Below are 14,802 nucleotides of genomic sequence, written 5' to 3'. Positions count from 1 at the left end.
AAAAATTTCTAGTTCATGTTGCCAACTCTTAAGCAGGAAAATCAAGAGGAAATACTTCATTCATGAAGATTAGTGACAGTTTCAAATTAAAAACAAATTTAAAGAATAGAGAAATACTTACCAAAAATTTCCCCATTTTTGGCATATTCTGTCACAAGGTACAACATATTTTTGGTCTCCATTACCTATTGATAAATAATTACATATTAGTCCAACAGGAAAGGACTGCAATTCTAGTCTACTGCAATTCAAATCCTATGGAGTTACTAAATAAAACTACTAATAAAAATACCAATGAATGATTCAACAGGTGGCTAAGTTTACAAGACTGACAATACCCTTCTACTAACACTTTTGTGAGAAATCTCAGTCCTCACTTGTTTAAGTGTGGTCCATGGACCAGCAGCAGCACTGCCAGGCAACTGTTAGAAATGCAGAATCTTGGGCCCCATCTCAGACCTACTGACACAGAATTTCCATTGTGACAAAAAATTTTTAAACCAAAATGTGACTGTTATGCACATTCAAGTTAAAAAACACGAACATAGGTAACAGGAGTTTTGAAGATCAACTTTCTACCACCTTCTCATGGACTTTTCTAGTCTTGTGCTATAGGTAGACTTTGATTAAGAATAACAGAGATAAATAAAACAGAGCTCAGTTTATTAGGCCTGTAGCCCTGATCACCTGGCAAAATAGGATATTCCTCCTTGTTTACTGTAATATTGTTACAAACTACAATTATTTTAAAAATAGTTCAAAAGCTTCTTTGTAACTCCACTGCTGTACAGTTTTATTCAAATCAGTTTTCTAGGTTCAGAAAGGAAGCACATTAGTGTCACAAATGTGGTATTTCAAATTCTACTGAACCAAAAGGAAATCAATTTATAAGTACAAAATGAGTGAATTTTAGATTCTCTGTAACACCATCTTTTTATGTACTGGCATGTGATAACAAGGAAAATTTAACCATTATCTACTAAAAGGCTGGAAATTGATTTTGCCCTATCATGTAGGTTTAGGACTATTTCCAATCAGGTTGGAAAACAAAGAGAGCTACTCACAACTGGAGTTGAAATAAGATAAACAGCAAATCAATTCAACTGCTTACTTAGGTCAAATAAAGATGGAATTCTGTGAATCCTGGTAGCTTTAATCTTAGTTCGGCTTATAGTTCATCAGACATATAAGGATGTGGATTAGTTTCTTACAAGTATCCTCTTTAGGAATTACCAAACCAAACAACAACAACAAAAAGCTTAAAAAGAGAAATACTCTGATATAAATACCACCAAAGAAGCCTTCTGCTGCTTTAGAATTGTTTTGAGAGGCACACCATGATCTGTCATTCTAATGGTAATAGTAATGGTCTCCAATTGTCTCCACACCTTTTTTTTTTTTAAGATTTTTTTTTTTTTTTTTTTTTTTTTGGACATAGAGAGAGAGAGAGATCACAAGTAGGCAGAGAGGCAGGCAGAGAGAGAGAGAAGAGGAAGCAGGCTTCCTGCTGAGCAGAGAGCCTGATGCGGGGCTCGATCCCAGGACCCTGGGATCATGACCTGAGCCGAAGGCAGAGGCTTAACCCACTGAGCCACCCAGGCGCCCCTCCACACCTTTTTAATTACAAATCTCTATCAGTAACAAGTTGTTTAGTGAAACGTGTATCACACATGCATGTACATGTATACACACACATGCGTGCATATGTTTAGATGAACATAAGCAGAGATACAAATTACATCTTGTGCCAGTGTATAAACACACTATATACATTACAGAATGCACACAAAAATATAAAAAATAAGTATAGAAGTATTAATATTTTCTTATTATGACCAAGAGACACCATGTGAGTGCACAGAGGAATGTGCTAGTATTAGCTCTCTGTGGCGGAAAAAAAAAGGCCCTGACCTGTAAACAGTTTTCTGTGGTGTAAATACTCCCACTATACCTGATTTTGAGATACTAACATGGTATTAGTTGGTTTGCAAAACATCTGAAAATTTAACAGTCAGTTCTTATAAGCCAGTACAGACAGAGTCTAGCCTACCACTAGGTGTGCCCGCATCACACTATGGAGATCAAAGTCCTATGCCAGCGTGCTGTAACAGATTTTCGACAGGGGCACCCGGGCAGCTCAGTTGGTTAGTACTGCACTCTTGATTTTGGCTCAGGTCATGATCTCAGGGTTGTGAGATCAAGCCCTGTTATAGGCTTGGTACTGGGCAAGGAGCCTGCTTAGGAGTCCCCCTCTCCCTCTCCCTCTGTCCTGCCCCATGCCCTGACCCTCTTCACCTCTAAAAAAAGATTTTCTAATATAAAAATTCTACATATTAAGGAATAGAAGTGTTAAAAAAAAGTTTATTACATTATCATTCCTCAATATGAATTACTCTTCAAAAATCAGAGATCTTCTTTTTTTTAAGGTTTATGTATTTATTTTAGAGAAAGAGAGAGAGCATGAGTGGGTAGTGGGGAGGGATATAGGGAGAGGGAGAGAGAACCCCACACAGACTCTGCACTGAGCAGAGAGCCAGCCACGGAGCTGGATCCCACAACCCCAGAGATCAAGACCTGAGCTGAAAACAAGAGTCAGACATTTAACAAACTGTGCCATCCGGGCACCCCAGAGAAGGTTTTCTTTTAAAAAACATAGCTTCTACTTGAAATGGGTACAATTTATTTTACAAAAATGCTATCTCAATAAAGTTGATTTCTTAAAAAAAAACACTCCTTTACTTTATCTGACAAACTAACCCGAACAAAATATATAAGATTTGGCTCTAAGTATTATAAGTAATATACTATTTTAACATTGTATTTCATAAAACATAAACAGTGTATTTTCTTAAATAAGCAAAACTGCCATATCCTCATTTATGGTACAACCACAAAAAGCCAACAGGTTTGAGTATCATAAATACATAACTACAAACTTTTTAATTAAATAACCTACAGTCTGAGAAACAACTTAAAAGGAAGCTACCAGTTTTTTATTTCCTAATTTTTTACTTAAATATAGAAAATGGGTACTCAACTTAATAAAAACTACATAATTATTCCTTTTTTATGGACTAAAAAAATAACATAAAAGAGAAAGACAATGCAAAAAAGAAAACAGGATGATGTGAGAAGCACGGAGAGGAGTAAGGTCACATCCTACCTGATAAAGTTTGATGATGTGAGGGTGGTCTAACATTTTCATTATTTGTACTTCTCGGTAGATTTTCTCAAGGTTCACTGCATCCAGCTGAGATTTATCAATTATTTTTATCGCCACCTGTGTCCCGGGCACAAATAAATACAATCAGTATACAACAGTTAACATCTTCCAGCTAAGAATCTTTTGAATATACAGTACCAGATACTTTGCCTGTTAGTTCCTAGGTCAATAAAAATACTTTAAATTCAACACTCATTCAGTCAGCAAGTATTTCTTGGACACCCACCACATGTGAGGCACTGTGGTGATTTAGTTTAGGAGCACCTTTAGTGTGCTAAGGGGAAGAACTCTGCAGAGCTACTTTAATAAAACATATTTCTCTTTTAATAGAACTATAATGTTTTACTTCACTTATAAATTGAAGAAATAAAAGCTCAGCAGCTTCAACCAGTTATCAGCCTGCTGCAAAGTACCTGTAAATAATTGATCAGCCAAGCAGAAGGCAGGTTCTGCTGTACTGAAATACCTCTTTTCTAGAAAAGCAAGTGATAGCTTCCAAAGAATATAGATATAGCTTTCGGGGGCGGGGGGGGGGGGGATGGCTAAAGTATTAAAATCAATTCATATGAAAGATACCAACTGGATTAAACTTTTTTTTAAAAGTTTTTATTCATTTATTTGAGAGAGAACACACAAATGGGAGGAGGGGCAAAGGGAAAGGGAGAAGCATGATTCCCCACTAAGTGGGGAGCCCAATGTGGGCCTCAATTCTTGGACCCTGGGATCATGACCTGAGCAAAGGCAAAAGCTTAACCAAATGAACCACTGAAGAAGAAACTCGAAAATGTACTTCACAGTCTACAGAAAAGTATTCTGAACATAACTCAGTTTTATGTTGTTTCAAGATAATTTTTATTATCCATTACTGTATGTGATTTAATAGTTCAGTACTCCTAAAAAGTATCTAAGGATATAGGATTCACCTTGTCAATTCACTTAATTTCTTCAGACTCTTGTTTACACAATTAGTTTTTTTTTCTTTCCTATGGCTGCTTTGTCCTTTGCTCTTCCCTCTTTAAACTCTACTGTAAGGTTTATTTCTTACCAATCTGTATTTCTAATTTGCGATCCACAGCTTATTTCCTGATTTGAGTTAACTGTAACCCAGAGAAGAACTCAAGCTTCCCAGGGGAAATCAAATTACTAAGTATAATGCATAAAATTCAATTTACTGCCAAAGAAGAAAGGGGGTAGTTCCTTCTCTAGACAGTAAAGTGCACACGTTTTGTGATAATTATTTTCATTATGTTTGATGGTATATTATTTCCATAATCAAAATATTCTAGAAAGTAAAAGGTGCTAAACTTTGCTACATAAGGAGACCGATCAATATTGGACTTGGTATTAAGGACATTATTGGACCACCTCAATATTTATTTAAATTTAAATAAATTTAAAGTGACCCCCTCCTCCTCAATTTTATGATACAGTATTATCAGTTACTTTAGGTAAAAGCTGCCAGATAAGAGGATAAGTATATATTTAAGTTTCCCTAATACTCCTTAGGAAGGTAATATGAAGTTTCATAGACATGCTTATTTTGAAGAAAATGTCTTGCCCTCCAATTGTTGGAGCATGTCTAAATATCCCCCTTGGGGTGCCTGGATGGCTCAGTGGGTTAAAGCCTCTGCCTTCAGCTCAGGTCATGGTCTTGGGGTCCTGGGATCGAGCCCACATCAGGCTCTCTGCTTAGCAGGGAGCCTGCTTCCCCCTCTCTCTCTGCCCGCCTCTCTGTCTACTTGTGATCTTTCTCTGTCAAATAAATAAATAAAATCTTTATAAATAAATAAATAAATATCCCCCTCACCCACAAAAAGCCCCACTTTTAGAAGGAAATGGATCAGAACCCATTAATAAATAAAAAAGAATATCTTGATTATCATCTCTTTAATACTATAATGTTAAAGAAAAACTTAGGCACTAAATTCCAAGTAAAGCAAGGTTTTGCCAAGAGATACCTCATACTCTTTTTTAAAACCCTGGCCTCAAACAATGAAAAATCGAAAGATACATAAATTATCTAAGTAAACCTTAATAAGTCATAACTCTCATTATTCAACTTTTCTCAACCAAAAAATTCTCAAATGACAAAATCTAATTCTCTTCAATTTTATCTTATAAATATATGGACCACACGTGCAGATACTTATATCTTTACCCTGTTATCCCTTGCTTGTAAGGCCTGTCAAGATTATGAAAAGGGGAAGCACTAAAGAAAAAGCGGAGCATGGGTTAACGTCCTCCTTCTAATAGTTAGGACTTTTATTAATGCAGTGTATCACACAGCCTAACTTGCAAATGCTGAACCACCCTCATAGCCCAGGAATAAATTCCACTTGGTCGTGGTGAATAATCTTTTTAATGTACTGTTGAATCCTATTAGCTAGTATCTTCTTGGGAATTTCTGCATCCATGTTCATCAAAATACCATTAACATTTTTCAAAGAGCTGGAGCAAACAATCCTAAAATTTGTATGGAACCAGAAAAGATCCTGAATAGCCAAAGTAACTTTGAAAAAGAAAACCAAAGCTGGAAGCATCACAATTTCAGACCTCAAGCAGTATTACTAAGCAGTAATCATCAAGAATGGTACTGACACAAACACAGATACACAGATCAATAGAACAGAATAGAGAGCCCAGAAATGGACCCTCAACTCTCTGGTCAACTAATCTTTGACAAAGCAGGAAAGAATGTCCAGTGGAAAAAAGACAGTCTCTTCCGTAAATGGTGCTGGGAAAATTGGACAGCCACATGCAGAAGAATGAAACTGGACCACTTTCTAATACCATACACAAAAATAAATTCAAAATGGATGAAAGACCTAAATGTGAGACAGGAATCCATCAAAATCATAGAGGATAACATAGGCAGCAACCTTTTTGACTTCAGCTACATCAAATTCTTGTTAGACATGTCTCCAAAGTCAGGAGAAACTAAGGCAAAAATGAACTATTGGGACTTCATCAAGATAAAAAGCTTTTGCACAGCAGAGGAGACAGTCAACAAAACTAACAGGCAACCTACAGGATGGGAGAAGGTATTTGCAAATGTCTTATCAGATAAAGGGCTAGTCCAAAATCTATAAAGAACCTATCAAACTCAACATCTAAAGAACAAAATCCAGTGAAGATAGGGGCAGAAGAAACAAACAGCCATTTCTCCAAAGACAAACAAATGGACCAAAAGACACATGAAAAAAGAAACTCAACATCACTTGGCATCAGGGAAATACAAATCAAAACCATTATGAGATACCACCTCACACCTGTCAAAATGGCTAAAATTATCAACTTAGGAAACAATAGATGTTGGCAAGGATGTGGAAAAAGAGGAACCCTCTTACACTGCTGGTGGGAATGCAAACTGGTGCAGCCACTCTGGAGAGCAGTATGGAGGTTCCTCAAAAAGTTCAAAATAGAGTAACCTTACAACCCAGCATTTGCACTACAAAGTATTTATCCAAAAGATACAAACAGTGATTTGAAGGGACAGCTGCACCCCAATGTTTATAGCAGCAATGTCCACAATAGCTAAACTACTGAAAGAGCCCAGATGTCCACCAACAGATGAATGGCTAAATATGTGTGTGTGTACATACACAAACACACACACATATATATATATACAGATACATATATATATGTACATGCAGACACAATGAAATATTGCTCAGCCATCAAAAAGAATGAAATTTTGCCATTTGCAACAATATGGATAGAACTAGAAGGTATTATGGTAAGCGAAATACGTCAGAGAAAGACAAATATCATATGATTTCACTGATATGTGGAATTTAAGAAACAAAACAAATAAGCATAGGAGAAGGGAAGGAAAAATAAAATTAAGATGGAAACAGAAGCAAATCGTAAGAGACACTGAACTCTAGGAAACAAACAGGGTTGCTGGAGGGGAGTTGGGTGGGGGAAGGGATGGGCATTAAGGAGGGAGGACACTTGATGTAAGGAGTACTGGGAATGAATTGCTAAATTCTACGCCTGAAACTAATAAAAAAAAAAAGAAGAAAAAAATGAATTGTTAAAGCCTGAAAAAAAACAAATTAGGGCTCATCTAACTGCTATGAGCAAGTGACCACAAAATGCATAGTGATTCAAACACAATAGAAGTTTAGTTTTTGGTCATGTCATAGAATGGAACGGGTGAAGATGCCTCCATGCAAGCATATGAGGTTTATGAAGGTTTTACTGTCTTTTTTTATTTTTTTAAAGATTTTATTTATTTATTCGACAGAGATATCACAAGTAGGCAGAGAGAGGGAGAAGCAGGCTCCCAGCTGAGCAGAGAGCCCAATGCAGGACTCGATCCCAGGACCCTGAGATCATGATCCAGGCCAAAGGCAGAGGCTTAACCCTCTAAGCCACCCAGGCACCTCGAGGTTTTACTACCTTTAAAATCTTCCATAGTTTACCCTAAAGGCTATCTCCATTCCAGCCTGACAGGAGAAGGAAACTTGGAGAAGCTTTCACAAGAGGTTTTTATGGGCTTGCCCTCAAGTGGTACATATTACCTCTGTTCACTTCATTAGTTATAACTCAGTCACATAACCCCATCTAAATGCGAGAAGCCCAGAGATAGACCAGTGACAGGTCCAGGAAGAATAGGAAACATTTTTAATGTTCAGCTAGCAGTCTCTGGCATATTCTTCCAGGTAATTTCTTAGCAATGGGACTCATTACCAAGTACTTCCCGGAAATATGACGATGATGACTTTCAGAACTGCACAGTACTTTGTAATTTTACAAGATACTTTAACATATTTTAGCTCATTTATTTCTGAACTTTGTGAAGTAAATGGAACAAGCAGAGCATCCATGATGTTCTCGAGAAGTTCTAAAGATGTTACATAATCTACAGAAGGTCTTACAGCTCAAGTGAATTATTGGGAAAAACCACAGGCCTTCAAACTCCACGTTCAATCTTTCTACCTTTTCAAAGAGCCTATTATGTGCACCCTTACTGAGCACCTGTTGTGTGCCTGGCATTATGCTCAGGATACAAAAATGAACAAGATCTGATTCCTACCTTCAAGGAACTTAATAGATCTGTGAGAACAAAGAGAACACATTTTGGAAAACAAATTTTGTCAACAAGAAAAATCTGCACTTGGGGGTTTTTCCAATGTGTATGAAAGTTCCAACAAACAAAAGGGTTGTGTTCCAACATTTTAAAGATAACTATGAACTTAGATTTCTGGGAGCTTACTCTCTGCATCCCTTTTCTACTTAGTTCTGAACCAAAGACAAAATCTGCATGGTCACGACAAAGTCAAGCAAAGGACTCTGAATTTTTCAACTCTCCAATTTCGACATATGCATGCAGTATCTTTAAAAAAACAAAACTTTAGTGAGTTTATGTAGAGACAGAAAAATTATTATTCCATCTGCTAGGAGACAAAAGGAAGGTTTCCCATAGAACTTCGGAGGACATATCTAAACTAGAATGATTGTTATCAAACTAAATCCCATGTAAAAGCAGCAACACTAAATATTCAACCTCAAAAATGGGAAAAAGTGAATTAAAAATAATAAAATATCTAATATAATGTTATGTGGATTATATTAAGAAATACCGTTTCCACTTATATTTACAATGATTCAAAGCCTTGTGGGCTAAAGTTCAACAAGATGGCCACTTGTATACATTGCTGGTATGACTATAAAATAGGTTATGATTTTTCTGAAAGGTATTTTGGCAATTTTTATCAAGAACCTTAAAAATCACCCATCCCAGGGTCCCTGGCTGGCTCAGCTGCAAAAGCATGTGACTCCTGATCTCAGGGTTGTGAGTCTGAGACTCACACTGGGTGCAGAGATTACTTAAAAACAAAAATCTCAAAATAAAATTAGGCAAAAAAAAAAAAAGTCATCCATCCTGAGGGAGTTCTGGAAAGATCACGGAGTAGAAGGATCCTGAGCTTATCTTGTCCCATGTATACACCAAGATAACAGCCACAACAGTGCAACTAACTCTGAAAACAACCCAAAGACTGGCAGAAAAATCAGTCAAGGAATTCACAAAATAAGAGGATATAAAGTAGGCCATCATATATAGAACATGTGTGTGAGGGGGTAGAGAGTAAAAATTTAGGACTTTTAGAATGGGTTCAAACTTACGCAACCATCAACTTAATATAAACTGCTACATGCTTAAGATGTTATATATGAATCTAAGGGTAACTATAAATCAAAACCTATAATGGATATATAAAAAATAAGGAGAAAGGAATCCAAGAGTAGTACTAAAGAAACCATAGAGAAGAGAGCAAGACAAGAAGAAAGGAACAGATAAGAACTATAAAAACAAGGGTAAAACAAGTAAAACAGTAAGTATCTACCTGGTGATAATTACTTTCAATGTAAACAGACTATTACTCCAATCACAAGACACAGGGTGACTGAAAGGATAAAAAAAGCAAGACCCATCTATATGCTGCTTACCAGGGATTCCCTTCAGACCTAGAAACACATTCAGATCGAAAGTGAAGAGATGGAAAAAACATTTAACATGCAAATGGAAGCAAAAAGAAAGGTGGGGTAGCAATACTTACATCAGACAAAACAGACTTTATAATATGGATAAATGAGAGACAAAGAAGGACACTACATAATCATAAACGGAACAATCCAACAATAAGATTCAACAGTAAATATCTGTGCATCAACTATGGCAGCAGCCAAATACATAAAGCAACTATGAACAGACATAAATGAAGAAATGATAGTAATACAATAATCCTAAGAGACTTTAACACACACATCAATGGACAGATCACCCAAACAGAAATTCAACAAGGAAACAGTGGCTTTAAATGACACATTGGACCAGATGGATCTAACAGATACATTCAGAACATTTCATCCAAAGCAGTGGAATACACACTCTTTTCAATTCCATGTGGAACATTCTCCAGAAGGGATCACATGTTAAGCCAAAAAATAAGTCTCAACAAATTAAAAAAGACTGAAATTGTATCATGCATCTTTTCCAATCACATCAGTATGAAACCAGAAATCATACACAAGAAAAAATCTGAAAAGAACACAAATACTTGGAGGGTAACTAAACTCCTACTGAATGATAACTGGGTCTGACAACACATCAAAGAGTAAATTAACTAAATAGAGACAAATGAAAATGAGAACACAATGGTCTAAAATCTTTCAGATGCAGGAAAAGCTGTCCTAAGAGACAAGATTATAGCAATACAGGCCTAACTCAAGAGGTAAGAAAAATCTCAAACAACCTAACCTTACACCTAAAGGAGCTAGAAAAAGAACAAAGGCCAAAGCCAGAAGTAGTAGTAATAATAATAATAATAATGAAGATCAGAGCATAAATAAATGAAATAAAGACTACAAAAACAATAGAAAGAATAAATAAAACCAGGAGCTGGTTCTTTGGAAAGATAAACAAAACTGATAAACCTTTGGCCAGACTTAAAAAGAGAGAGAGAGAGAGAGATGACTCAAATAAAATCAGAAGTGAAGGAGAAATAACAACCGTCACCAGAGAACTACAAAGAATTATAAGAGATTATTATAAAAAGTTTTATGCCAACAAATTAGATAACCTAGAAGAAATGGATAAATTCCTAAAAACATAAAAGCTTCCTAAACTGAATCAAGAAGAAACAGAATATTTAACAGACTGATTACTAGCAATGAAATTCAATCAGTTAAAAAACAAAAAAACAAAACATCCAAAAAACCAAAAACTTCCCAATAAACAAAAGTCCAGGACCAGATGGCGTCACAGATGAATTCTACCAAACATGTTAAGAGTTAATACCTATTATTTCTCAAATTATCCCAAAAAACTAGAATAGGAAGGAAAACTTCCAAATGCATTCTAAGAGGCCAGCATTACCCTGATACCAATAACAGATAAAGGCACTACAAAACAAAACAACAACAACAAAAAAAAACCTACAAAAACTAAGGCCAATATCTCTCCTGAACATAGATATAAAAATATTCAATGAAATATGAGTAAATCAAACTGAATAATACATTAAAAAATCATTCACCATAATCAAGTGGGATATATTCTAGAGATGCAAAGGTGGTTCAACATTCATCAGCCAACATGATACATTATATTAATAAGAGAATGGATAAAAACCATTTGATCATCTCAATAGTTGCAAAAAAAGCATTTGACCAAGTACAACATCCATTCATGGTAAAAACTCTCAACAAAATAGGTTTAGAGGGAACTATCTCAACATATTAAAGGCCATATATGAGAAACCCATAGCTAACACCATACCCAATAGTGAAAAACTAGGAGCTCTTCTTCAAAGATCAGGAACAGGACAAGCATGTTCACTCTCAACACAGTACTGTAAGTCCTAGCCATAGCAATCAGACAAGAAATAAAAGGCATCCAAATTGGTAAGAGGTAAAACTTCACTATTTGCAGATGACATACAGTATACAGAAAACCCTAAAGACTTCATTTAAAAACAAAATACTAGAACTGATATGAGTTCAGTAAAGTCACAGGATATGAAATTAATATACAGAAATATATTGTATTTCTATACACAAATAGTGAAATCGAAAAAGAAATTAGAAAAACAATTCCACTTAAAACTGTATCAAAAAGAATAAGATACCCAGGAATAAACTTAACCATGGAGGTGAAAGACCTGTACTCCCAAAACTATAAAACACCAGTGAAAGAAAAACTGAAGACAGCATAAACAAATGGAAAGATATTTCATACTCCTAGATTGAAGAATCAATGTTGTTAAAATGTCTTGTATTACCCAAAGCAATCTACAGATTCAATGCTCTCCCTAGCAAAATACCGGTAATATTTTCCACAGACCTAAAACAAAAAAGGACTGAAATTAATATAGAACAATAAAAGACCCCAAATAGTCAAAGCAATCTTGAAAAACAAAGCTGGAGGTATCATAATCTCAATTTTAAGATCTACTACAAAAGCTGTAGTCATCAAAACAGTAAGGTACTGCACAAAAACAGATACACAGATCGAAAGAATAGAACAGAACAGAGAGCCTGGAAATAAATCCATGTTTATATGGTCAACTACTCTACAACAAAGGAGGCAAGAATATACCATGGTGAAAAGATGGTCTTTTCAACAAATGGCGCTGGGAAGGCTGGACAGCCACATGCAAAAGCCCGAAACTGGATCACTTTTCTAACATCTACATACACATAAAAAAACAAACCCTCAAAATGGATGAAAGACCTAAATGTGAGACCTGAAACCATAAAAAACCAGAAGAGAGCACAGGCAGTAATTTCTCTGACATTAGCCACAGCAACATTTTCCTAGATAAGTCTCCTTTGGAAGAGAAACAAAAGCAAAAATAACTATTAGTATGAAACCAAGTAAAAACTTTTGCACAGCAAAGGAAACCAACAAAAAACCCCAAAAGGCAACCTACTGAGTGGAAGAAGATATTTGCACATAATATGTCTGTTCAGGGGTTAAGATCCAAAATATATTTTAAAAAACTCATACAATTCATCAACAACAACAAAACAATTAAAAAATGGGCAAAGGCCTGATACATTGTTCCAAAGAGGACATCCAGATGGCCAACAGACACATGAAAAGATGCTCAACATCACTCAACATCAGGGAAATGCAAACCAAAATCACCCTGAGTTATCACCTTACACTAGTGGGAAGGGCTGAAATTAAAAAGACAAGAAATAACAAATGTTGGCGAGGATCTAGAGAAAGATATCTTTGTGCAGCACTGTTGGTGGGCCTATAAACTGGCATGGCCACTGTGGGTGAGAGTATAGGGGTGCCTCAAAAATTAAATACAGAAATACTATATGATCCATTAATTTCAGTAATGGGTATTTACCCAAAGAAAACCAAAACACTAATCTGAAAAAACATATATGCAGCCATTTGTTTTCTGAAGCATTATTTACAAGAGCCAAGATATGGAAGCAACCTAAGTGTCCATCAATACACAAATACAAGCAGGAATATTATGCAGGCACAAACAAGGATGTGATCATGCCATTTCAGACAATGTGGTTGGACCTAGAGGATACTATGCTAAGTGAAATAAGTCAAACTGAGATTGAATCTACAGATTCAAATATCCTATGACTCCATTCATAAGTGGAATCTAGAAAAAAAAAACCTACACACAAATGAATAAACAACAAAAAGCAGAATCAGACCTATAAATATAGAGTACTGGTGGCTGCCAGAGGAGAAGGTGGGGCACTGGGAAAAATGGGTGAAGGGGAGAGGGAGATAAAGGCTTCTAGCTATGCAATGAATAAGTCACAGAAATAAAAGGCAAAGTATAACAAAAACAGTCAATGATCTAGTAACAGAAACATAATGGGATGATATAACAACCAGATGATGGCTATGCTTGTGTTAACTGGTAAAATGTATAAACTTGCCAATTCACTAAGTTGTACACTTGAAAACAGTGTAGAATTGTGTATCAACTATACTCCAAAACCTTTTTGTTTTTAAAAACAAAAGAGTACATTTATTGCAATGAGTACTGAATAGTGTATAGAACTGCTGAATCACTATGTTGTACACCTTAAAGTAATTGAACACTGTATGTTAATTATACTTCAATAAGGAAAAAAAAAATCACCCATCCCATGTAGCCTAAGGACTCTACTTCTAAGAAATTATTTCAAGGAAATTATCTAAAATGATGGTAAAGACTTACTTATAAATATATTCAATGAGTATTATTTGTAATATAAAAATAGAAACAGTAAATGGGAAATAATTATGTGAGTTATGGTAAGATTATTTTTAACTGTTATACAGCTATTAGAATAGCTTTTCTTAATAATATAAGGGATTGCTTAGACTAAAGTATTAAATTAAAAAATCAGTAGTTAAGCATAGTCTCAACACAAGGCACAAAGATTTTCTTTAGATATAACTATGACAAAAATGTTATTGGTGAGTGGAAAAAAATTGTGAATTATTTTTCTGCTTTATACTTTTCTGTGCAATTTTTCTTCAGTGAACATGAATTACTTTTCCAATAGGAAAAACAAAAAATGAAATGAAGTTATTGTATTTATCAAATATGCCAACTTCTCCATCTATGAAATTTTAGTCATTTTCATTTTATTTTCTACATTCTCTATAAAAGTTCTATTATTTTCTAAAATGTAAACATTAATGAAAAGACTACACACAGAAGAAATGTTTCCAACAAAGTAAAAAATAATGAATACAAAAGTAACAATATATAAAGTACAAATTTGTACAGAAAACAAGGGATTAAATGCAGAAGCAGAAATGAAATAGTGTTAAGCTGATGGATGAAAGATATTTTTTCACTTTTCAAAATGCAATTTAGTGGTAATATTATCCTGTCTTTTTGATAATTTAGCAAAAACTGCTTTTCACTTTTCATCAAAGAAATATTCATCTCATGCACTTAAAGAAACCATGACAAAAGTGGCTTTGGAGGACTTAAAGGGAAATTACACAACCGGAGCAGTACTTCTAGTAACAAATCCGAAGGGATTAACACGTCAGCTGTCTCAGGTAATATTTGCTTCAGCACTAT

General features: G+C 35.2%; 1 protein-coding gene across 5 annotated transcripts in view; it reads right to left on the bottom strand.

The window, feature by feature from the left end:
• SIK2 (salt inducible kinase 2) overlaps positions 1-14,802 on the bottom strand; it is a 129,984-nt gene that overhangs the window by 107,319 nt on the left and 7,863 nt on the right. For all 5 annotated transcript variants that reach the window (XM_059180285.1, XM_059180294.1, XM_059180323.1 and 2 more), the window contains exons 2-3: positions 3,164-3,280; positions 122-185 (exon numbers count right to left, since the gene is read on the bottom strand). In XM_059180285.1, coding sequence (XP_059036268.1) covers positions 122-185; positions 3,164-3,280 — 181 coding nt within the window. The remainder of the gene's footprint in view (positions 1-121; positions 186-3,163; positions 3,281-14,802) is intronic.

The sequence above is a fragment of the Mustela lutreola genome, chromosome 1, assembly GCF_030435805.1.
Source record: "Mustela lutreola isolate mMusLut2 chromosome 1, mMusLut2.pri, whole genome shotgun sequence".
Lineage (NCBI taxonomy): Eukaryota > Metazoa > Chordata > Mammalia > Carnivora > Mustelidae > Mustela > Mustela lutreola.
Note: the sequence above shows the minus strand (reverse complement) of the source record. Positions and strands in the feature narration are given on the sequence as shown.